At 37.7% G+C, this 24,187-nt stretch overlaps 2 protein-coding genes and 1 non-coding gene across 4 annotated transcripts; 1 reads left to right on the top strand and 2 right to left on the bottom strand.

Annotated features, from left to right (window-relative positions):
* Window positions 1–1,229: 1,229 nt before the first annotated feature.
* On the bottom strand, window positions 1,230–7,227 carry LOC123706198 (COP9 signalosome complex subunit 2). 2 transcript variants are annotated; one of them, XM_045655376.1, is made up of 8 exons: window positions 7,004–7,227; window positions 6,471–6,665; window positions 5,907–6,032; window positions 5,216–5,380; window positions 4,651–4,825; window positions 3,980–4,118; window positions 3,438–3,770; window positions 1,230–2,261 (listed from the first exon to the last, which is right to left on the bottom strand). In XM_045655376.1, the coding sequence occupies exons 1-8, from the start codon at window positions 7,055–7,057 to the stop codon at window positions 2,117–2,119; spliced, it is 1,332 nt and encodes a 443-aa protein (XP_045511332.1). In that variant the 5' UTR covers window positions 7,058–7,227; the 3' UTR covers window positions 1,230–2,116. The 2 variants fall into 2 exon arrangements, with proteins under 2 accessions (XP_045511332.1, XP_045511324.1); XM_045655368.1 differs by having other exon boundaries at window positions 5,216–5,383; window positions 7,004–7,225.
* Window positions 7,228–7,649: 422 nt separating this feature from the next.
* LOC123706188 (structural maintenance of chromosomes protein 6) lies at window positions 7,650–23,990 on the top strand. The gene is made up of 19 exons (XM_045655358.1): window positions 7,650–7,710; window positions 8,742–9,017; window positions 9,101–9,259; window positions 9,692–9,933; window positions 10,747–10,997; window positions 11,559–11,756; window positions 12,191–12,384; window positions 13,176–13,313; window positions 13,615–13,742; window positions 13,931–14,126; window positions 15,196–15,361; window positions 16,353–16,572; window positions 17,125–17,295; window positions 18,137–18,324; window positions 18,526–18,694; window positions 19,657–19,767; window positions 20,389–20,625; window positions 21,071–21,204; window positions 23,874–23,990. The coding sequence occupies exons 2-19, from the start codon at window positions 8,801–8,803 to the stop codon at window positions 23,893–23,895; spliced, it is 3,141 nt and encodes a 1,046-aa protein (XP_045511314.1). The 5' UTR covers window positions 7,650–7,710; window positions 8,742–8,800; the 3' UTR covers window positions 23,896–23,990.
* On the bottom strand, window positions 17,744–17,816 carry Trnaf-gaa. The gene has a single exon. It is a non-coding gene; the product is annotated as a tRNA-Phe (tRNA).
* Window positions 23,991–24,187: the final 197 nt, after the last annotated feature.

Genomic DNA, 24,187 nt, shown 5'->3' with positions numbered 1-24,187 from the left:
TAACAGAAACAACAAATTAAGTACTAAAAATATAGCTACATGTATATATGTTTGTATTGTTTTAAATCACACTATAAATTATACACTATGATATTACACTTTTATTAACTAGTAATAATTGTGTAATATGGTACTGCACTTAAAAAATATTAAAAAATCGGCTTCACGAATAACGTTTTTCTGCTTAACTGTACAAAACATCGGTTACCAAGCTGCTAATTTGCGAAGATTACCCGTACGTACGGTGCAGTCGCTTTTACGTGACCTTTTCAATTTGGTCGGCTTATTAGAGAATTGCTGACATATTCTTGTTTTTGAGATAACTTTCATTAGAGCCGTAATTCAAGGCTGAAATTAACAGGAAAGAATTTTCATGAATCATTTTAATTTGTTTAAAGTATGCCATGTTTCTTAATGTTATGGGAACTGCGTATTCGATCGCTAAAGTACGACCAGTCTAAAATAAATCAAATTTGTTTTTATCTTCTTAACGTGTAAAGTATGAAATCTAAAATGTCTGCTGTAACTGTGCTGTAAACAAGCGTCGAACCACGGGTATTTTTTACAGCTGTTTATTTGGTTATAAGTGTATTGGTTTACATGTAAACCCGCTTCTTCTGATTTTTGAAAGCATTTAATTACATTGGTTTACGTCAACCAAATCAAAAACTAATGATTAAACAAATTTAAACAAATTAAGGTCTTTTATTGGTATTTTTTTCAAACTTCTGCGTTGAGCCGTTTTCGAGATCTGGGAAATCCCAAAACGTTACCGCAGCAAAATCTTAAATAACTAAAGAACTATACCACACACAAATTTTGCTATTTATAAACATTTACTACTCAACAAAAGCTATCTATTCATGTATTTGGTTCCGTGCTGAAACTAATTTTTGAAAGACGATTTTGCCTGGGTAACGTTTCAAACGTTACTCCAGCAAAATTTGTTTTTCTTAAATAACTTAAAAACTACAATTCAAACAAATTTTGCTATTAGTAAACAAATTGCTCCTCATGATACACTAATTATTTGTTTAAGTCTCATCTCTCTAAAGCAAAACATTTTGCCTGGGTAACGCACACGTGCTCGGCGTCGGCACACACGCTCTTTTTTAATTTCTAAATCATTACGATTCTGAGTCAGATAGTGTCGTCTTAGAATCGTTAGAGTATTCATTAGAAAGTTGTCAAGGATGAGGAAGTAAGGATAATTAATTAAAAATAAATTATAATCTCGAAAGACTTTATTACAGAGCAGTATCCTCAATGATTGGCATACATTAAACATGCATATGAAAACGTTTTCATATCATTTAAGAACTGAACAATAACAATTTTATTAGTATTAATCGTTTTTTACATTGAGCTGTACAATTTTATTATTGATTTTATGAAAGCAAGGAAGCTGGAGAAATTTTCATAACTTCATTTGGGCAATATATTAATTTGTAATTCATTCGACCTCAGAGGGGGAGAGACCTATGCCCTCAAATCCCCCCACACTATTGCCAGTCTTGAACGAGCACTATAACAACAGAATACGAAGCGAAACTCCCTATTAAACGTTTGAAACGGCTCACTCACACAAACATACAGATTCATCAACAACACTTTCAAATGGTCATCCGCTTTACCTATAGGAGTCTCGTCAATGCGTATGCTTGTAGGAGTGAACCGTTTCGAAAGCAGTCCCTACACGGCAATGCAAGCATGACATACTTTTACGTAAACTGTCATACTACATCAGTAACTAAAAACATAAAATCTTGCATTTTTTTAACCGACGCACGTAATATCATGCTGCATGACCACCAAGGGACTTCTTAAAACGATTATTCATACATATAAGCAAGTAACATCATGTTACATGACCGTCTAGGGACGGCTTTTGAAACAGATCACAAACACGTATAACTAAACTGCTAGCGGACAACCGTGTAATAACTCAGCCCCTGGAATCACAGACACAATAGAAAATCTATTGTGTCGTGGATTGATCGGGCCGCTGGGGGCTCAATAGTTTAACAGTCTTGTTCATGCCGGTCGATGTTCGTTTGGAAGCGTTTTGTATGGAGTCTTCGTATGGCTACAGCTCGTTGGCTCAGGGTCGCAGCGGTCAGGCCATCTTGTTGGCGAGCGCTTGGTGCAGGCCCGCGAGCTGCGAGGTCCACTTGTCGAGCGCGGAGTAGCGCGCCGCGCCCTGCGCACCGCCCGCTAGCTCTAGCACCGCGTTCACTTGGTCTATGCGACCGGATATCGTGCTGGAATCAAAATTTATTCATTTATTAAATAATTTTATCTACACTAATATTATATAGAGGAAAACTTTGTTTGTTTGATTGTAATGAATAGGCTCATAAACTACTGGAACGATTTTGATGAAATTCGGCACAGATATTTTGACCCTGAGAAAGAACATAGGCTACATTTTATTGCAAAATATGGACCACGGGCGAACCCGGGGCGGACCGCTAGTGTCGTTGGCCTGTACGTCTATTACAGACGGTTTATGGTGCTATGCCTGAGCAATGCTTTTGGTGTCCGAACAATCCAATGCGGGATCGACATACTTTTCCGCAGGATGGACAGGACACCGCTAGTGTACCATAAATATAATATAATATTTAATAAGAATTACAAATATACAAAACGAAAAGGAAACATACATTAGTACATAGGTTTACATTTATTAGTCTGAGTGTGGATTGTTACTTCTATTCTGCTGTCGCTTTTCTTAATTTGAGATAAATAAAACAAAGCAATGAAATATTCTGTTTCGACTAATTTAGAGATAAGTAAATGCCACAAAACAGTAATTTTATAAAATTGTGTCAAAAATCACTTAGGAATACGATATGAGATGTGATCTCTTTAGCAAACAAATTAATTGAAAAGTTGTATCTATACATATAATAAATCTGTAGAAGGGTCAATTCTGTACATTGAAAATATTGAAAAAATAAATAGCAGGGGCCGTTACTGGATCGATACCAAACCCAAATATGTGATTAAATAAATTTTTGTCTGTCTGTCTGTCTGTCTGTCTGTATGTGAAGGCATCACGTAAAAACTAACGGTTCGATTTCGATGAAACTTGGTATAATTATACCTTATTATCCTGGGCGTAAAATAGGATACTTTTTATCCCGGAAAAATACATAGAATTTTTTTTTTTAATTTTTCAGTTTTATCCATAGACGTTGTTCTGTAGAACCGCGAACACACGTTGCGTATTATTATAGGTAGGCCTAGCCGTATTTGGGTCCAATAGATATTTATAAGATGTCATTGTCAGAGTTACTCAAAATGGAGAAATAACACACACATCCGACATCCGCGCGAACGGAGTCGCGGGCGGAAGCTAGTACAATAATAAAAATGCAAAAAGTCATTCAAAAGTTGTATAACCAAATTACTATAAATTATAGTGTACATACTTATCAAGTATACAGGTGACAAGAAGATTCTCCACTTCCTTCTCGTCGATGTTCAATTCTTTCGATATAAATGGAATATGAATTCTAGTGTAAGGGCCAATTAGTTTGATGAGAACTTGTGTCCTTATATTTCTTAACAAATCTTCAATATGTTCTCTAATAAAGGGGTCGTCCATAATATTGTTTCTATTGTGCTTGAGAATTGATTCAAATTCGTTAATATCATTATTTTGGTACGCCATAACTAAGTTTGTCATTGCTAAGATTTCTGGATCGTTTTTGTATGGTTTTGCTTCTTGGGAGTCAAATGGGTTTATTCCTGATTTCATTAGCCTAAAAAGAAAAATATAATAATAATTTGATAAAATTTTATAAACCTGAACCTATGTTAAACATAGTTTTATGTATTTAGAGAGGAAAACAAAAATTTCCCAAAAAATTGGGTAAAATAAAATTAAAATTTATTTAAAATTAAAATCCAATTCAAATAGATTATCAATGAATTTCAAATAGAGATAAAGTATTACAAAATTTTCACTCACATATTAGCCAAAACCAGGTATTTCAAACAAGTTGTCCTCCGTGGACTACCAGACTCATCGTAATTTTTGAAAGCTTCAAAGAAGTCTGTGTGCGCCTTCTCAAACTCTCCCTCTCGTAAGTGCATTTTGCCTCCGCATTCTGGAAATTACAAGGAATAATATAACAAAAATAAATACATCATCACTGACCCTGTTGGTAGTGTCCCTACCTTCCAAGCCAGAGATTGTGGGTTTGATTCCCATCCGGGGCAAAAAACATCTATGTTCATCACAAATATTTGTGTGATGAACATAGATGTTTGCTCTGTGTCTGGGTGTTAATTATCTGTATAAAATTTTATATTTATTTAAAATTTTATGTATGTTTATCAGCCATCTGGTTTTCATAACACAAGCAAAAGCTTAGTATGGGATCAGATTGTGCCTTGTGTGAAAATTGTCCTGAAATCTTTATTATTATGTATCATATATGCGGCTTTGTTAAAATACTAATAAGAAATTATAAATAAAAAACATTTTTGTCAATGCATTTGCACGATTCTGGTGTCTTTTTAATAAATAATCTCAATTTTTTCCAAAACGAAGACTCAGTATATCAATGCAGCAGTGTGAGCACAACTCTACATGTTATATAATGATTCAACTTCACAAAAAGATAAACTTGTTCTTACCTCTGATAACACCCATAATTAGAGGATGTGGTATTGCTGATTTAATATGAAGTGATTGTTCATACAATGCTTTTAATTTCTTATTATTCTTTTGTGCGGTGTACATTTGAATTTCTAGAGCATAGATTTCTAGCAATTGTGTGCCTTTTTTGAGGTCATCTTCGCCATCATCCGTCTAAAAATAATAAAGTAATTTTAATAAAAGGCAAATGACATAAATGTTTCAACAAAATATTTGTATTATTGAATGATAATAAATATGGTAAATTACATATTATTATTTCACCTTGGTTAGAACATGATTTACATTTTGAAGTAAAACTTATTTAGGCACATTGAGAGTCAAATTTCAAGGTCACGCCATGGCAATACCGACACGTCATAGAGTAAGGCGACGATTTGGTATCTCTGAAACTTGCCAAAGAAGTTTCACTTCTGACACGTATGCTCGGCATACACTCTTTTTTATAATAGTAAGTAAAAAGTAAATATAAATTAAAATAAATAGTAAATGTTTGTCGAAATTAGTACCTAATATCCAGCTTAAAAATATTGAGAAATATACCTGACAGCTCTGATGCAACTGCTTCAGTATCTTTGCTAATTTATTAAAATCTCCCCTATCGTAGTAGAGCTTTCCTAATTTAGTGTTAGTTTTGAACCACAGCCTGTCATTCTTAGCGTCTTTCAGTGCTTCTAATGTAGTTTCATAGAAGTCTTGAAGGAGCTCCATCTGGGAATTATAAAAATTTCAAACAAAATAATGTAATGGATAATGGATTGCATGCCAGTTTACATGCCGAACACTGTTATGCAATACTTAACTACATAGTATAAAACAAAGTCACTTTCTCTGACCTATGTCCCTTTGTATGCTTAAATCTTTCAAACTACGCAACGGATTTTGATGCGTTTTTTTGTAATACATAGAGTGAATCAAGAGGAAGATTTTAGTATATAATTTATTTGGTTTTAGACAAAGCGGGCGAAGCAATGGGCGTTAAGCTAGTTTGTAATATAAAACATCTAATGTATGTGTTCAAGTAATCAATAAATGAATTTGAATTTTGAATTTGAAAAAATCACAAAGAATTACATTATAACATTACAATAAATCAATTCATCACAAAATTGAAAATGTAACGAAGATAGATTGTAAAATGTCCAATTAGAATTGACAGAAATAATGTTTATTGATAGTAAAAGCAAATAATTAAATTTAGATTAATTAATTTCAATGTTTTTTATAAACTTACATTTCTAGATGTTGATATGTAATCCAGGATGGAATTAATGGACTTCTCTGAGTGGTTCCTCGTAACAGCACTTTTAATATATGTTAATAGTTGCTTATACCTCGTCATCATTTCCGTGAAGTTGCCCTAAAATGAAGAAGTTATTTACTCAATAATATAATAGTTTCTATAACACATAATTTAAGGAAAAACTTCTTATTATCTTAGGTAGAGAACGGTTGGTGATATTTCACAATACAAAAGCTTGACCCAAGCATTCTTGTAAGATAAAAGTCAAAAAGCTTTCCCAGATACAATCCATACTAATATTATAAATGCGAAAGTAACTCTGTCTGTCTGTCTGTTACTCAATCACGCCTTAACTACTGAACCAATTTGCATGAAATTTGGTATAGAGATATTTTGATATTTTAAAAGGACATAGGCTACTTTTGACCCCTGGAAATAGGATAGGTTTTATCCCGGAAATACCACGGGAACAGGAACTATGCAGGTTTTTCTTTGACTGCGCGGGAGAAGCTGCGGGTGGAAAGCTAGTTAAAGATAATTAAGTAAGTAAAGTACCAGTTTAAAGTTAATCTTGATCATTTGTTTAAGTGCTTTGAAGCCCCATTCTCCTTTATCACCACCTTCAAGCTCCAGCACTTTTTGAAAACTGAGTAGAGCAGCTGCTGGCTCATCTTCCTTTAATGCTTTGCTGTTATAGTACTGGTTCTCAAGGTCCACATCTGGCTCTGAATTACTGTCTTCAGAATACTCCTAAAATTTTAAATACAATATGAATCCATATTCACAATAAATGTATTTGTATAAAGAAAATAGCTCAAACAATATAAGATAGAGTCAAAATAAGATGTAATGTAGAGTATTGATAAGAAGTATCAGATTCAGGAATCAGTTCTTCCAACCGGCATGAATCAAATTCGTACGGATCCAGGTGGATGGATACCCACGATTCTGATACTCATGTGATTTATATGTTTAAAACATAAAACTATTAATGCATACTGATAAGTAAAGATCAAATTTACAACAATTACGTTATATTCAACTTATCTGAGTGTATTAACATTGAAAAATGCGAAATAATATCGTACCAGGCCATAATCTTCTTCTTCTTCGCACATATAATCATCATCGTTATCAGACATTTTATCGTTGAACTGCTTACAGCAGGGATAGTACTTTTACAAATTCAATTTATAAAACAGGCTCTAATTAAAGGTTGGCAGATAATTGATTGTTTTTATTGCATTGTCTTCTTTTCGAAAACGTTGGCTCAATGTAGCAAAAATGCCAAAAATATGACGTTGACAGCAGCCACAGAGCAAGTAATATAGTACAGCAGAGTACAGCACTGAGGTACAGCGGGTACAGCACGTTGTTACGACTGTTACAGATAACTTATTATAAGGCAAAAAATTATTCTATAATGAAGACGCGTTGTCCAATTCATTTAAATATAATGCACAATGAAATGCAAATAATAAATGCAATTACGCGAAACATTTTTGTTCCGTGTAGTGTGCCCGCTAAGTTTATGTATGCTTCAATTGGAAGATCCACGACGAAACGCCGATATAAATAATATATTATTACCAAATACACAAAACAGTAAAAAAAACAACAACAACTATTTGTTTTTATTTTGTTTTTACTGTTCCGTGACCAAATACGATACATTTCCGTCTAGTGTGTCGAAGACCTTAGTGTCAATTTACTCTGTAGTGTCAATGTCAATGTCTACAATGGTCAATGGGTGTCAAATGTCAGTTAAATTTAAACAACAATTTTTTTCGGCGTTTTATGGTGGCAGTACACATGGGGCCAACGTGTTGGGCCAATGGGTTGGGCCAACGTGTAGAGAGCTACTTGGCGGTATGTTGGCTTCATTAACCTAGTTGGCGCCAATATTGGCAGGCCAACCGAATGTTGTCGGTTTTTTGTGCACACTTCAAAGGATCTTGGCGCGCTCCGCAAACAGCGTTCACACGTTGGTGTCTTGTTCAGTTTATTGTTACTCGTCAGTGGAGACAGTATCGTTGCGCGTCAATGAAATTTACGTTTCCATGTTCCGATAGCGATGGCGGCGCCGATGTGGACAAGCAATGAGGTTTTACAATTCGTAGAATTGTATCGACATGAAGGAATAATTTGGAATCCACTGCATGAACTACACAAAAATAAAAACCATATGACTCAATAAATTAGATGTTTTATTTTCTATTTAAGTATTATATTATTCTAGATGTTTTTCATAACTCACTTTCATACATTTGCGATAAAAAAATGAATATATTAAAAATGAGTAAAATAGTATGAAACAGTTACTTGTTCTTAAAAATTAAATAACAATATACAATGAGCATGATTTTGATCAAAATGTGCTTTATTACATAAATAATATTATCAAATATCACCAATCAATACATCCGTCCGTAATCTTTAAAGTTTCGTTTTATAGGTAGTTAAAATTAAATTAAATGTAAAATGTAGGTACACATTTTAAACATTTGAAAAAATCTAAACATATTTTTTAATAATGTTTCATTTATACAGAAATAAAAAAAAGGAAAATAGAGATTGGAAAATGGTATCATCGCAGACGGCAGAGTACACTCAAGAGTTATTGGTGCACATGTACGTAATAATTAATTATTAAACGCACTGTATAAATAAATTGCCGCGGCTGCAAGAACTTCTACGGACTACGTCCATCTTTGAAGCGCCAATGCAGAATGATCAGTACGCCAATGTGTGAACAGGAATCTTGATATCCTTCATTTTTTCCCAACACGTTGGCCCAACGCCTTGGCCCCATGTGTACTGCCGCTATTACGAATACGCGGAAAATGTGTCGTATTTAATATGCACATCAGTTTTACTTATTAATCATGGAAGTAGACGATGCTTATGAAGAGATTGATGGATCCATCCATAGTGTACATGTGCGGAACTTTTTTTGTCACGATAATTTAGAAATAAGTTTTAATAGAAATGTTAACTTTATAGTTGGAAGGAACGGTAGCGGGAAAAGTGCTATTTTAACAGCTCTCATAGTTGGTTTAGGAGGCAGAGCTGCTGCTACGAATAGGGGAAGCAATCTTCATTGTAAGAGACATTCATTGTTATTTCAGAATTTTTATGAATATTCATGACATATTTGTTTATTTGTGTTCTGATATGTTTTGCAGCATTTATTAAAAAAGGTGCTAATTCAGCAACAATTGAGATTAAAATCAGAAATAGCAGTCCAAGAGCTTATAAGCATGATGTTTATGGTGATTATATTACAATAGTAAGAAATATCAATGCTTCCGGTGGATCCAGTTATAAGGTTAAATCAGCAACAGGTATGACACTTTTTCCTAGTGTTGTTATATAAACATTTATTTTGCATATCCCTACATAGTATAAAACAAAGTTGCTTTCTCTGTCCCTAGTTCCTTTGTATGCTTAAATATTTAAAACTATGCAACGGATTTTGATGGGGTTTTTTTAATAGGTAGAGTTATTCAAGAGGAAGGTTTAAGTATATAATTTATTAGGTTTTAGACAAAGCGGGCGAATCCGCGGGCGGTAAGCTAGTTATAAATATGTATTTTGAAGTTTTCAGTCCATTTTACATTTATATGCTAATACATAGTTTTGAATATCATACCTTGATAGAATTTACAATTTCTTTTATAATTTGAGATGTAGTAAGCACAACTACATTTTAGTTTCATTAATCTTATAAGAAACAATAATACCTTATTCCTAATTATATTATTAAACTATTTTAGGTGAGATTATCTCAACAAAATTTGAAGAAGTGAATGCAATTATTTTAACGCATGATATCCAAGTGAATAATCCAATCTCGGTCTTGAATCAAGATGATGCAAGAAGTTTCCATGCGTCTGATGCGAAGAAAAAGTATATGCTGTTTAGGAAAGCGACTAATTTTGATCAAACAGAAACTAATTATGTCAAGGCATTGGAAAACTGTAAAAAGGCTGTTGCTATTTGGAACAGAAAAAATGAGGTAAGAGACATCAAATTAATTTTACACACTTTACACACAAGTATTTATTCCTGCATATGAAACATAAATAGCTTCAAGCGTAGAGTGAACAGGTACCTTCTAGGGAAGCGCGTTCCATCTTAGACCGCATCTCAGCTTAACATCAGGCGAGATTGTGGTCAAGCGCTTCCCTATTGCCAAAAAAAAAAAAAAAAAAAAAAAAAAGCTGGAACAAAACGTACAATTCATACCTTTAGGCTGGTTGCAGAGCTTGACCGACCATCAGTGCGTACGTCAGTCGCGCTTGTCATATGTATGGAAATTCATAAAACCGTTCATAGCTAGACCGACCATACGCACACGAATTTCCATACATATGACAAGCACGACTGATGTACGCACTGATGGTCGGTGAAGCTCTGCAACCGGCCATACTGTACTTTATCTGTAGCAAAGCTATTGCAAACAGGAAAAGTAAAGGAAAATACACTTGTAGTTCCAAAACACTTTTAAAACAATTCCAAATATGTCCAAAACATTTTTTCCCTCTTCAAGGAAATACCATGTATATGAAATCCACACTTACTAATATTATAAATGCGAAAGTAACTCTGTCTGTCTGTCTGTCAATCACACCTTAAAACTACTGAACCAATTTTCATGAAATTTAGTATGGAGATATTTTGATACCTGACAAAGGACATAGGCTACGTTTTATCCCGGGAAAATGACGCAATCCCGGAAATACCACGGGAACGGGAACTATGCGGGTTTTTCTTTGACTGAGCGGGCGAAGCCGCAGGCGAAAACCTAGTAACCCATATATGTTTTCAGGCTTGTCAAGAACTAGAAAAAGAATACAAAAAATGGAAGAATATACATGACCAAATGCAGTCCAGAGATGAAATTGAAATACAGAAACAAGCCCTACAAAATGAATACTACTGGAGTGAAATAGCCGAGTTTGAGCACGAAACTGCAACCATACAAAAAGAATGTGAAAAACAAAGGATTAAATGTGAGAAACTTGTGGAAAAGTTGAAGAATATGGAAGAGAATTATGGAAGTAATACATCTGCTATAGAGTAAGTTTAAATTGTATCTATTTTGCCTGCAAAAGACAAGATAATCTATACTAATATTATAAAGCTGAAGAGTTTGTTTGTTTGAACGCGCTAATCTCAGGAAAAGACGCGCTCTCTCATGGTCTGATTTGAAAAATTCTTTCAGTGTTAGATAGCCCATTTATTGAGGAAGGCTATAGGCTATATCATCACTCTAAAAAGAGTGGAGCACTGTAGGTAAAACCACAGGGCACAGCTAGTTGTATCTATTTTGCCTGCAAAAGACAAAATAATTACATTATATTTAATTATTATCTACAATCCAACAATTTGTGAATTTTTAATACAACTTCCGCTGTAACTGTTATCAGTTGACCCATTGACAGTCAGTCATGTAAATAATAAGTATTTTACTTCTTATTGGTGTCATTTTATATTTTTATTGTATATTTAATGTTGTATTGTATTTTATGTACATATAAGTTTTGAGCTTATTAGTCTTGAGCTTTCTCCAAACCAAAATACATCTTTTATGCATTTTATAAAAAAGCGAATAAAAAATCAATTCCCAAAATCTTTCAGTTCATTAAAGAAAAGTCTCAAGGAAAAGAACAAAGAAAAGTGTGCGCTAGAAACAGAGCTACGGGAGCTCGAGGATGCGTTGCGAGAGGCGCAGGGCGCACACCGCAACACGCAGCGGGCGAGTCACAAGCTGAACGAGTTGCTGGCCAGGGAGAACAGGAAGGTCACGGATTTGGAGCGAGAGATACAGAATATACAGTGAGTTTTTATTGTGATGATTTCTTTAAACATGTGTCGTACTACATTTAATACTACGAAAGTTAATTTTCGCTCTATCCGAAATTCTACAAGTATATTAAATTATTTTTCTTTATTGTATTTCCTCATGTTAAAATAATTAATTATTTTAACATAACTAGTCAGTTCGCAGTCGGATAACAGTGAATTAATAATAAATATCTTAATATATCTCAATCTCATATCTTATAATAATTTACCCCAACCCCCAACACTTCATAATATTATAAAGAAAAAAGGTTTTTTTCCATATATGAACCAGAGAGGTTTTATAATTTCAATCCGGTGCAAGCAGCTATTTGTTGTATAACTATAAATTAATATTTTTTTTAAATAAAAGTTCTTTTGTGTACGTTAATTACTACTATCCTAATATTCTACCATTTCACACCAAGATCAGGCAGCGCGGCCTCTCAACGCGCGGAGTTAGAAGCGCACGCGCAAGCCGCAGAAGAAGCGGCCAAAACAGCTCGTGCGAGATACGAGACGCAACAGAATGATACGTCACAAGCACGAGCTAATGCGGCGCACGCGCAGCCATTGGCTGATCGCGCTGTGGGCAGGGCACAGCAGCAGAGGGATAAACTTAGTGAGTGGGGATGAGTTGGGCTCTGATCATAAAAAAATAGATTTTAGTAAAAGCTCTATTTTTTTAATTTTTATCTTTCTAAATTGTTAAAATATTTTCATGCATACACTTTATGGTTCATAAAAAATGTTCCTGCGATCAATATTCTTCTTAATTTTATACAAATATCGTGATTTATATAGAAAGGTATATAAAATCAAAATTAGTTTCCAAAATTACATAAATATTGTATTTAAATTGTTCCATAATGTTATTTTTCTAAATTATATGTATTCGCGTACATTATTGCAGGCTGTGTTCACCTCTAGAAGGTCTAGCACCTATTACTTGTGATGTATCATAGAATAACCATATCTATTATTTTTGTAGTGCTATGTCCAGTTTGGTGGACCTATTAAAAAAAAAAAAAATTATAAAGTACTAGCTTTCGCCCGCGGCTTCACCCGCGTGATGTTTTGATAAAAGGTAGCCTATGTTCTTTCTCAGGGTCTAAAGATGGTCTGTGCCAAATTTCATCAAAATCAGTTGAGAGGTTTAAGCGGGAAAGCGTAACAGACAGACAGACAGAGTTACTTTGTATATGTGTTTTTTCTACAATGCAGCATTTTTCTTGCGATATCTTAAATCTTTTTATTTTGTTGTACTAACACGCTAACAACGCTATGCATATTCCTAATAGGTCAACTTTACAAGTATGTGTATGAAATTAATACAAGTAACGCTATGCGTTTTTTATATAATATTATTCATACAAATTGGTCCTTCGAGGCTAACCCACAATATTACGATAGAACAACTGAAGCAGCAACTCCGCGAGCTGCAGTCGCGCGGCGGTGACTCGTTAGCCGTGTACGGGAGCAACATGGTGGAGCTGTGCCACAAGTTGAAGACCTGCGGGGACTTTAGCGCTCCACCACGGGGGCCTGTAGGTGGGTACACTGGAACATGTAGAATATACAACTATGGAGTTTCTTGCCGGTTCTTCTCCATAGATACTGCTTTCCGAATCGGTGGTAAATTAAAAAAATGATATAACGATTCAAACTTGCTTTTATAAGAAGTCTAATTGAATAAATAAATTTTTGAGTTTGATATATTAGATAAGATGATTAAAGCACTTTACAAACATATCGTTTACAATGTTTATTTAGACCATTTTAATTAAATCCAGTAGTAAAATGTTCAAATCATAATTAAAGTTAAACACTCAATAACTTATTTCTTTTTTAGGACACTACTTAAAAGTCAAGGATAAAAAATGGGGTGGTGCTCTGGAGCACATTATTGGCGGATCACTTCAAACTTTTTGCGTTAATTCGCCTGAAGATTCGAGAAAACTGTTCACCATTATGGGCAAGGTATCCAGAATTCATTTTTATTTTTAATTGTTTTTTTTTTCATTAAAATTTTCGCATGCTTTCAAAGATTTTTTATTGTTTTCCAAAAAAATGAAAAGAGAAAACATACGATGTATTTAAATACAAAAGAAGTTTCCATCCATTATTATTTATTGTTCTGTCAAGTTTACTCACCTTTTTTTTTTTAGGTATACGGCAAGAATCCAAAGCCAGCGGTAACATGCAGCAAGTTTCTACCAAAAGTGCACGATGTGCGACGCAACACAGTTCGCGCGGCTGGATATTGTTCCGCGTTGGAAGCCCTCGATATATCCGACACTGTTGTGGCCAATTATCTCATAGATAATATAGGATTGGAGAAGATCCTGTTGGTGCCGGAGCATGGTGAGAAAATTGGTTGGAATTAAAATAGGATTTTTTTTAGGGAAACTGTGTTGGAGTATGTTGGATTGGGATTATCATTGAAGCTTTTTTATGATCGGATACAATTTACATTATTGCAGTTTTTGGAAATTGTTTTTAGCTGGTTTTAGTGTCACGCGGACCGTCAGATCGGTCGGTATTAAATTTAGGCCGGTTGCAGAGCTTCACCGACCATCAGTGCGTACGTCATATGTATGGAAATACGCGTGTGTATGGTCGGTCTAGCTATGAACGGTTTTATGAATTTCCATACATATGACAAGCGCGACTGACGTACGCACTGATGGTCGGTCAAGTCTGCAACCGGCCTAGGGCTAGGGAGCGTTTTAGAGTAATGCGGACGGGTAGGTACGGACGACCGTCCGCGCGGATAACCTTGCAACCGTCCGCATGACGCATGCCCACGCGAACATGTATGCGGAGCTCTCCGCGCGGACTGCTTCGGGGAGACGCGTCCGTGCACTTTATTTAATTTCTATTTTTAATTAATCGTAGCAAGTCGTGAAAATCAAAATCGAAGTGGTTAGGACGATACTATAACGAATTATTATGGAGCTGCCAGCTGCCGCTCATTATGACACTAAAATCATGATTCCTGTGTTAGGTTAGAAGACTTTTTTTCTCTTGCGGTACCTTCATGTAATGCTTTTTAACCGACTTCAAATAAAGGAGGAGGATCTCAATTCGACCTTATATATTTTAAGCTATTGCATAGCTTCTATCGCGGGCGTTGAGCGCGGGGATCGAATCGAGAAATTCCGTAACGAAAAAACCTCACGCTCCCCACTCCGACGGGCGGAGGTGTGGCTTGAAGGCATAGCATGCAATAGCGCAACCGCCCCAGTCCCCGAGTGACACACATCGTCTTTTGACGTGACAACGTCTTATAATTCGATAAAGCCGGCTGCACGCACGAAAAAACATGACTCATGTAGCGTTACCTCGCTCTGAGGCGTTCCATGTGGCCTAATCGGTCAACTATCGTCAGTGAACCGAGTTTACAGACAAGCAATTTTTTTATTTATTTCAGAGGACGCGATCCGCCTGTCGGACACGGTGGAGAACGTGCCGGAGCAGTGCGCGAAGGTGGTGACGGTGGACGGCACGGAGTACCACCCGGCGCCCGGCTACCGCTGCTACGGCGGGGCCGCGAGGAGCCCGCGCTACCTGCACCTCAGCACTGCGCAGCGCAAGAAGTAAATCCAATCATTTCATTCATTAGGGTTCCTGCCCCCCTAGCCAAGTGGCTTTCTGTTAGCGTAGCGTTCAATAGAATAGACTACGAATGTATGAGATTGACGTAAGCTGTAGATACGTTTATCTAATGTATGAGATTGACGTAAGCTGTAGATTAACCTAACCTAACCTAACCTAACCTAAACCTAATCTAACGTAACTATTGATTAGAGAGAAAAATTGTTCCTATAAAACATGCTTATTTTAGCGTAATATTTACGATAAAGCAATAATAAATAGGTGTTATAATGACACCAACTCCATCAAATTTTTTTTAAGTCCTGCGCCCCCTTTGCTTTAGTCCTACCGGGTTCCGTACCCAAAGGGTAAATCGGGACCCTATTACTGAGACTTCGTTGTCTGTCTGTCTGTCTCCAGGCTGCATCTCATAAACCGTGATAGCTAGAAAGCTGAAATTTTCACAAATGATGTATGTCCGTTACCGCTATAACAACATATTATACTAAAAATTAAAAAAAGTAAAATATTAAGGGTACGCCACAGTACGGAACTCTTCGTGCGCGAGTCCGACTCGCACTTGGCCGGTTTTATTTTTGAGATGACGCGCTCTGCAAACGTCTTCTTCTGACTCGCGAGATCAAAATCTAGCTAATGCTTATACATATTATATCGATTGCTGCCCGTGTCTTACCCACTCCACACCCACCTCACATACTTTTTCACACGCAAGTAACGTTCGACCCTACCAGGAAAAAATACTTTAGTTATTTGAAATATCCTGAACATATCAACAATAGCTGTGTCCCGCGGTTTTACCCGCATTGCTCCGCTCTTATTGGTTTGGCTATCTAACACTGAAATAATTTTTCAAATCGGACCAGTAGTTCCCGAGATTTGCGCATTCAAACAACTAAACTCTTCAGCTTTATAATATTAGTATAGATTTGACATTTATTCAATGAACATAATATATTATTTACTACAATACAGGCAAGTGGAAGCAGAAATAGCAGAAGCGGAAGCTACACTCCGCTCACTAGAAGCAGAAGCGGAAAGGCTCAACTCAGAGGCGGCACAAGCACGTGACGCGGAACGCAGCGCGGCTAAAGCGCTTCAAGCGCTGCTCGTCAACTTGCACAGGAAGGAGGAGGAGGCGAGGGAAGCGGCTTCAGCGCTGGATCAGCAGCAAGCGCCGCATTATGCTGTGCTGGTTAGTTATTCAAAATTATTTTTTTAAAGCTATTGCATAGCTTCTATCGCGGGCCTTGAGCGCGGGGACCGAATCGAGAAATTCCGTAACGAAAAAACCTCACGCTCCCCCACTCCGACGGGCGGAGGTGTGGCTTGAAGGCATAGCATGCAATAGCTTTACCGCGGCAGTCCCCGAGTGACACACGTATTTTATTTTCGGTAAAGTTGGATATTTTTTTTTACAATTAAAAATTTCACACAAAATTCCCATAGCTCATTAATGAAATGAGAGTTAAATTTTATAATTTTAATCGCTGAATTTCCTTGTTAGTGCTCATAAAAATAAAACTTATGTTTTACTAGCTGTGCTCCGCGGTTTCACCCACATTGCTCCACTCCTGTTGGTCTTAGCGTGATGATATTATATAGCCTTCCACGATAAATGAGCTATCTAACACTGAAAGAATTTTTCAAATCGGACAAGTAGTTCCCGAGATTAGCGCGTTCAAACAAACAAACTCTTTAGCTTTATAATATTAGTATAGATTAAAAAAAATATTTATTTATTTAGGTGGACGAATTAAATATTACCAAAGAAAAAGTACAATCACTAGCTCAGCAAGTGGAGAGTCAGACAGCGGAAGAGAACAAATGTAAAGAGAGAGTGGACGAAATTGAAGAAAATATTCGAAAGATTAAGGCACAGATTGCGAAACTCGCTGTTAATTGCAGAGGGCTTAGTGTGAGTATATATTATTACTGTAAGCAGTTGAAATAGTTCGTTCCACATTTTTTTGTTTTGTTTTAATATTTAAATATAAAAAACTAAGTACACTATAAACCTTAGAAGTAATCATTTGGTTATAAAACTTAGTCAGAAACATAGGGAGGTGAAAAACGAAAAAATATAATTAACTAGCAGTCCGCCCCGGCTTCGCCCGTGGTACCTACATATTTACGTTTTCTCTACATAAGAACCATCCTCGTACTTCAAGGAATATAATAAAAAAAGAATTAACGAAATCGGTTCAGCCGTTCTCAAGTTATGCGCTTACCAACGTATTTTGGGATTCATTTTTATATTATAGATTTATGTACCTCAGTTTTTTTGTACTAATTAACTGGAATATAAATTTCCAATTATGATAAAAGTTGTTCAAAAATATTCCGCAATAAAAAAAGAAAGTTATTGCCGAAACCCGGGATCGAACCAGGGACCTTTAGATCTTCAGTCTAACGCTCTCCCAACTGAGCTATTTCGGCGGTGAAGGTTATATCAAAATAACAAGTCGCGTTCAACGTTGAATTCAGAATATTTAACTGATTAAAAAAAGGAGGTTATCTATTCGTTGGAATGAGCGCGCTGAGGCGCTGTAGCTATCAGCAGGAATATTTTTTAAGTACTTATGTTCCCCGATTTCTTGATCCTTATTTTGCAAAAAAGTAATTGCAAATTTGATACCTTATAACGGATGAAATGAATAAAACACGCATTATCCATTATATTTTTTAAACAAAAAAAAATAGTGATATTCGCGTTAAATATAAAACAACAACCACTCTACCTCTATACACCCCGACAGGAGGAGATAGAGCAAGAGCAACTGAAAGTGGAGCAAGGCGCTACCGAGCGTGTGAACCTGGAGCAGCGGCTGCGCGAGGGCGAGGGCAAGCTGCGCAGCGTGGAGCAGATCCTCGCCGAGAAGCAGGCGCTCGTGCAGCAGAAGGTGCAGGAGGCGCTCATGCTCTGCGCCAGGGTGGACAACCCGAGGTGGGTGTGCGTGTGTGTGAGTGTGGGCGGGTACGGGCGCGTTACGTGTGCATATGTGTATGCGCGTGTAGGCCGGTGTGTGAGCGTATATGTGTGTGCGTGCGCGTATTTGTGAGCGTGTTTAAGTTCTTATATTTAGTTATAGTGAAGATATGTGAATTTTTTGTATCGTTTGTGTGACTCGAGTTTGATTATATGCAGGGACAAGGCGACGGTGACGAGCGAGCTGAAGAAGACGCAGCTGAAGCTGAGCTCGATGTCGAGCGTGGGGCTGAGCCGCGCGCAGGTGGCGGAGCGGCTGCTGCACGTGGAGCGCGGCTACCGGCGCGCGCGCCTCGCGCTGCAGCGCCTCAGCGCGCTCATTGCGGACGTGAGTGTGTGTGTGTGTGTGTGTGTGTGTGGGGCTGAGCCGCGCGCAGGTGGCGGAGCGGCTGCTGCACGTGGAGCGCGGCTACCGGCGCGCGCGCCTCGCGCTGCAGCGCCTCAGCGCGCTCATTGCGGACGTGAGTGTGTGTGTGTGTGTGTGTGTGTGGGGCTGAGCCGCGCGCAGGTGGCGGAGCGGCTGCTGCACGTGGAGCGCGGCTACCGGCGCGCGCGCCTCGCGCTGCAGCGCCTCAGCGCGCTCATTGCGGACGTGAGTGTGTGTGTGTGTGTGTGTGTGTGGGGCTGAGCCGCGCGCAGGTGGCGGAGCGGCTGCTGCACGTGGAGCGCGGCTACCGGCGCGCGCGCCTCGCGCTGCAGCGCCTCAGCGCGCTCATTGCGGACGTGAGTGTGTGTGTGTGTGTGTGTGTGTGGGGCTGAGCCGCGCGCAGGTGGCGGAGCGGCTGCTGCACGTGGAGCGCGGCTACCGGCGCGCGCGCCTCGCGCTGCAGCGCCTCAGCGCGCTCATTGCGGACGTGAGTGTGTGTGTGTGTGTGTGGGGCTGAGCCGCGCGCAGGTGGCGGAGCGGCTGCTGCACGTGTGTGTGTATGTGTGTGTGTGCGTGCGTACGAATGTGTGTGCGTGCGTGCGAATGTGTGTGCGTGCTAGTTTTATGTCGAACGTGGAGCTCAGCCGCACGTGTTTACATGAAAATGGTTACGCTCAAAGACAGAAAACTCCCATTGAACGAAAAAATAGCTTACTACGCGTTGTGGTTGCAATAACAGATTCATATCGCGGAATTCCTGTTATGGCCTCAAAGAAAACGCTTACAACACGTTGTGACAATAAAAGAAACGCTACATGTAAATTTTTCATATAAAACGCATTATGGCATTTCTTCAGAAAAGCCGTGACGCGTTCTGAAAAATTTCAAAGGGAATAAAATTTAACAAAATAAATCATCAACAGATTGAAGCCACATCAAACAAGCATTTGAAATTCTGCCAGCAAGTGCAGACGTTCATCGCGAAGCGCGTGCAGTACTGCTTCCAGTCGATATTGACTCTCAGAGAATATTCGGTGAGTAAGAAAACGAAATAAAATTAATTTTTGAAGTGTAACTTCCTTATCGGGGTTGGAAAAAAATGTAGTGTAACATTTTTTCATTACGCGTGACATTTCTCCGTTACGCGCCATCTTTTTCTTATCCCTACCATGCGTGATTCGACGTATTTCTGTAAAGTTGCATATAGTAAATTATTTTTTGAAAAATAAGGTCATAAAGAAGTTTCATTTCTTACGTGTGTACACTAGTACACGCACACATTTTTTTGTACTTTCTATAGAATTTTTAAATTTTTATGTCCCATTTTTGTAGTTTTAAATTTTAAATGTGTTATCATGGCGCGAAAATGTAAACACACAATGACTTCATACAATGCAAATTTCCAAATTCGTGCGATCTTATTTTGAATTCTTGAGTTTCTTTTATATGAACTGGAATACTATGTGCTGGCGTGAGCGGGGCGCCACCGGGGGCAGGGCTAGTGCAGCCGCCCTGTCCTCCACGGCTCCACCTCGTCACTTTAACATCTAGGGGGGAGTGGGACTAGATTCCAATGTTATTATATCGCATAGGAATCGACATTTTTGTGGCTCTATTAACGTGGAATAATTGAACTTTCCAATTTTGTGTACTAGGGTCGCATAGAAATAGACAACGCGCGTGGCACACTGCAAATCGTATGCGCGGGCCGTGAGCGGGGCGGCACGGGGGGCGGGGCTAGCTCGCGGGGGAGCGGGGCGGGGGGCGCGGCCTCCTCCACGTCGTCGCTGTCGGGGGGCGAGCGCTCCTACTCCACTGTGGCCTTCATGATGGCGCTGTGGGACTGCGTGGAGCTGCCGTTCTACTTTATGGACGAGTTTGATGTGTTTATGGTGAGTTGGGTGGTTTTTTTTGTATGGAAAAAATTTGTCAACAAATTTTGCTAAAAAAAAGGTGTTACGTCAATGTTGTGCATCATAGTAACTGTGTTATAAAAATTATTTTATCAATTTGATCAGAAATTAGTACAAAGTTAAATTTTTTAGTTCCAAACTTTTAACAAACTAAAAGCTTTAAGTTTTTTAAAGTAATTTAGGCTGCATATTTATCTTTTTGTGGACAAAGTTTACATAGAAACTACAAGACTATTACTATTTTTTTCCAATGTCTATCTTGTGTAATGCATTCATGTATATTGAGTTTGTAATTACTGATATACAAGGAATAATTAAAACAGCATAGTACAAATTATACATTTATTATACTAATGTCTAATATACACAAAGAATAAATAAAATAACAATACAAATTATACATTTATTTCCAAAACTCCACCAGGACAACGTGAACCGTCGCATAGTGATGGACCTGCTGATCGACCACGCGCTCAAGAACAAGAACCGACAGTTCGTGTTCCTCACGCCGCAGGACACGTCCGCGGTCACCGCCAGCCCGCACATCACTATACACGTGTAAGTATACCATTGAGATATACATATGGAGACGAACCGCCAGTTCGTGTTCCTCACGCCGCAGGACACGTCCGCGGTCACCGCCAGCCCGCACATCACTATACACGTGTAAGTATACCATTGAGATATACATATGGAGACGAACCGCCAGTTCGTGTTCCTCACGCCGCAGGACACGTCCGCGGTCACCGCCAGCCCGCACATCACTATACACGTGTAAGTATACCATTGAGATATACATATGGAGACGAACCGCCAGTTCGTGTTCCTCACGCCGCAGGACACGTCCGCGGTCACCGCCAGCCCGCACATCACTATACACGTGTACGTATACCATTGAGATATACATATGGAGACGAACCGCCAGTTCGTGTTCCTCACGCCGCAGGACACGTCCGCGGTCACCGCCAGCCCGCACATCACTATACACGTGTACGTATACCTATATTTATAAGCCAGTGCCGGTGTAAGGGCCACTGACACCCCGGGCGAAAATATTGTGGCGCCCACTTGAGGTGTTCTAAAGGTTTGTACCAGGAGAGGCAACTTCAGACCTTGGCGCCCCCCAGAATTTGTCGCCCTGGGCCATCGCCCCCTCGCCCCCCCCTAACGCCGGCAGTATTATAACTCGCAGTGCTCCGCTCCTATTGGTCTTAGCGAGATGATATATAGCCTATGGCCTTCCTCGATGAATGAGCTATCTAACACCGAAATAATTTTTCAAATCGGACCAGTAGTTCCCGAGATTTGCGCGTTCAAACAAACTCTTCATCTTTATAATATTCTTATAGATTTTAAATTTTATAGTATCTTAATATGTACAGTACTAGCTTTTGATTTTATTGATAAGGATGCATATATTGGGATTTGCGTATATTTAAAAAAAAAAGTAGAAAATTTGACAATGAGGCGGGATTCGAGCCTGCATTTTCGTCGTGTCCTTCAGACGACTGATCAATGATCATTCCTTTTTTTTCAATTTCTAATATTATATATGCTAATAAAATATTGTACACTGCCACAAACATATCTGGATATTCTAGGAGGTAGCAACGTTGACAAGTGAGCATTTTAGTATAGTTGGTTCTTTGATATGCTGTTCCTCTTGCTATTTCGGTTACAGTCCGGGCTGTCTGGCTGGCCGCAGTGGTTGCGTTTAATAGTGCGCATCTTATCTGCACAGGAAAATATCCTTAATTTAAAGTCATTTTTTAACGCGTAATTTTTAATCTTTTGCCTTTAGATAGATCCATTAGACATACATTTTTTATTGCAAGACGTTTTTTTCGTTGTTAAATAGGTGCCAGACGCAATTTTTATTTCAATATAATTAAAATATCATCGAAATAAGTGAAATTCCATCAACATGAGTCCCAGTGAAGGATAAGTAATCACTGTGTTACTTATACTATATATAATATTCATTTTACTATTTACAGTTTTTTGCAACAATCTACCATATCGCCTCCTTTTTCCCAACGAACCTCAAATAGGACGTTAATGTAAACTTGATAAAAACCAAATTTCATCAAGAAATTAAAGACTTTTTAACGGATTTTAAACGCGATTTATTCATTGTATTATTTTCCCAAGTCTTTAAATTTCAAAATGTATAATACTCGCGTAAAATCAAACACTAGAAAATACAAATATCATCAAATTCATATTTATACCCAAAAGTGTAATAAATATGAAACCATCTATTAAAAATATTAGTTTACTAATTATTCAATATAAGTATTAAAAAAGGATAATATAATATAAATAATAAAGTTATTACTTACCTTTTAAGCGGACTCATGTTGATGTAATTTCACTTATTTCGATGACATTTTAGTTATATTGAAATAAAAATTGCGTATGGCACCTATTTTACAACGAAAAAAACGTCTTGCAATAAAAAAATTATGTCTGATGGATCTATCTAAAGGCAAAAGATTAAAAATTACGCGTTAAAAAATGACTTTAAATTAAGGATATTTTCCTGTGCAGATAAGATGCGCACTAATAAACGCAACCACTGCGGCCAGCCAGACAGCCCGGACTCTAACCGAAATAGCAAGAGAAACAGTATATCAAAAACCCAACTATACTAAAATGACTTTTTTTTAAACGTTGCTAGCTCCCGTACTAGGACCAGTAGCCAAAGAAACTTACTACTCCATCTAGATTAGAACTTAAAAAATACAAATTTTTATAAGTATATGTATGAAATTTACATGTTGTATTTAGTATTCAATAGAGAGGGAGGGTCAAACTCAAACTCAAACTCAAACATTTATTTATTCAATTAGACTTCTTCGAGAAGCACTTTTGAAACGTCAATACATATTTTTATCATTTACCACCGATTCGGAAAGCAGTATCTATGGAGAAGAATCGGCAAGAAACTCCATAGTTGCTCTTTTAATTAAGCTTTAATGAGATACTTCGTAATAGATATTCGCTCTAGCTGTGACCAGATACATTTTTTATCTATTTTACTCGGAGATGATTCAGATATGCTAATAGTAAAATAATTTTTCAAATTGGTTCAATCGTTTCGGGAGCTTATTTTTCAAGCAGATTTTTCACTGTCCTGTATATCATAATATCTCGTTATAGATTATGTTTCTAAGGAAAATAGACTACTGGGATGGGAATGACTAATGGGATGTTTTTTGTTACAGAATGGCGAACCCACGCCCGTGAATCCCAGTTATGAATAGTTGCCATCAAGCACCAGTGATATTACATTGTAATTTTGTATTTTGTATCGTTTTAAATATATTGTTTTTAAAATAAAACACAGTCGTTTGATTGAAAAAGATCATCAACACCATTTATTTAATACTATTTGCCATTCAAAATTACATCAAACTGAGTGGAACGATGTACTATTGCACTATACAAACACTTCCACTATAAGATCACACACGCTTTGGCAAAACTACGAGCGTTTGTATGACGGCGCCTTACACTAGAGCCTTTCACACACGTAAAC

This window comes from Colias croceus, chromosome 1 (assembly GCF_905220415.1).
Source record: "Colias croceus chromosome 1, ilColCroc2.1".
Classification (NCBI taxonomy): Eukaryota; Metazoa; Arthropoda; class Insecta; order Lepidoptera; family Pieridae; genus Colias; species Colias croceus.
This window is presented reverse-complemented; position numbering and strand designations above follow the sequence as displayed.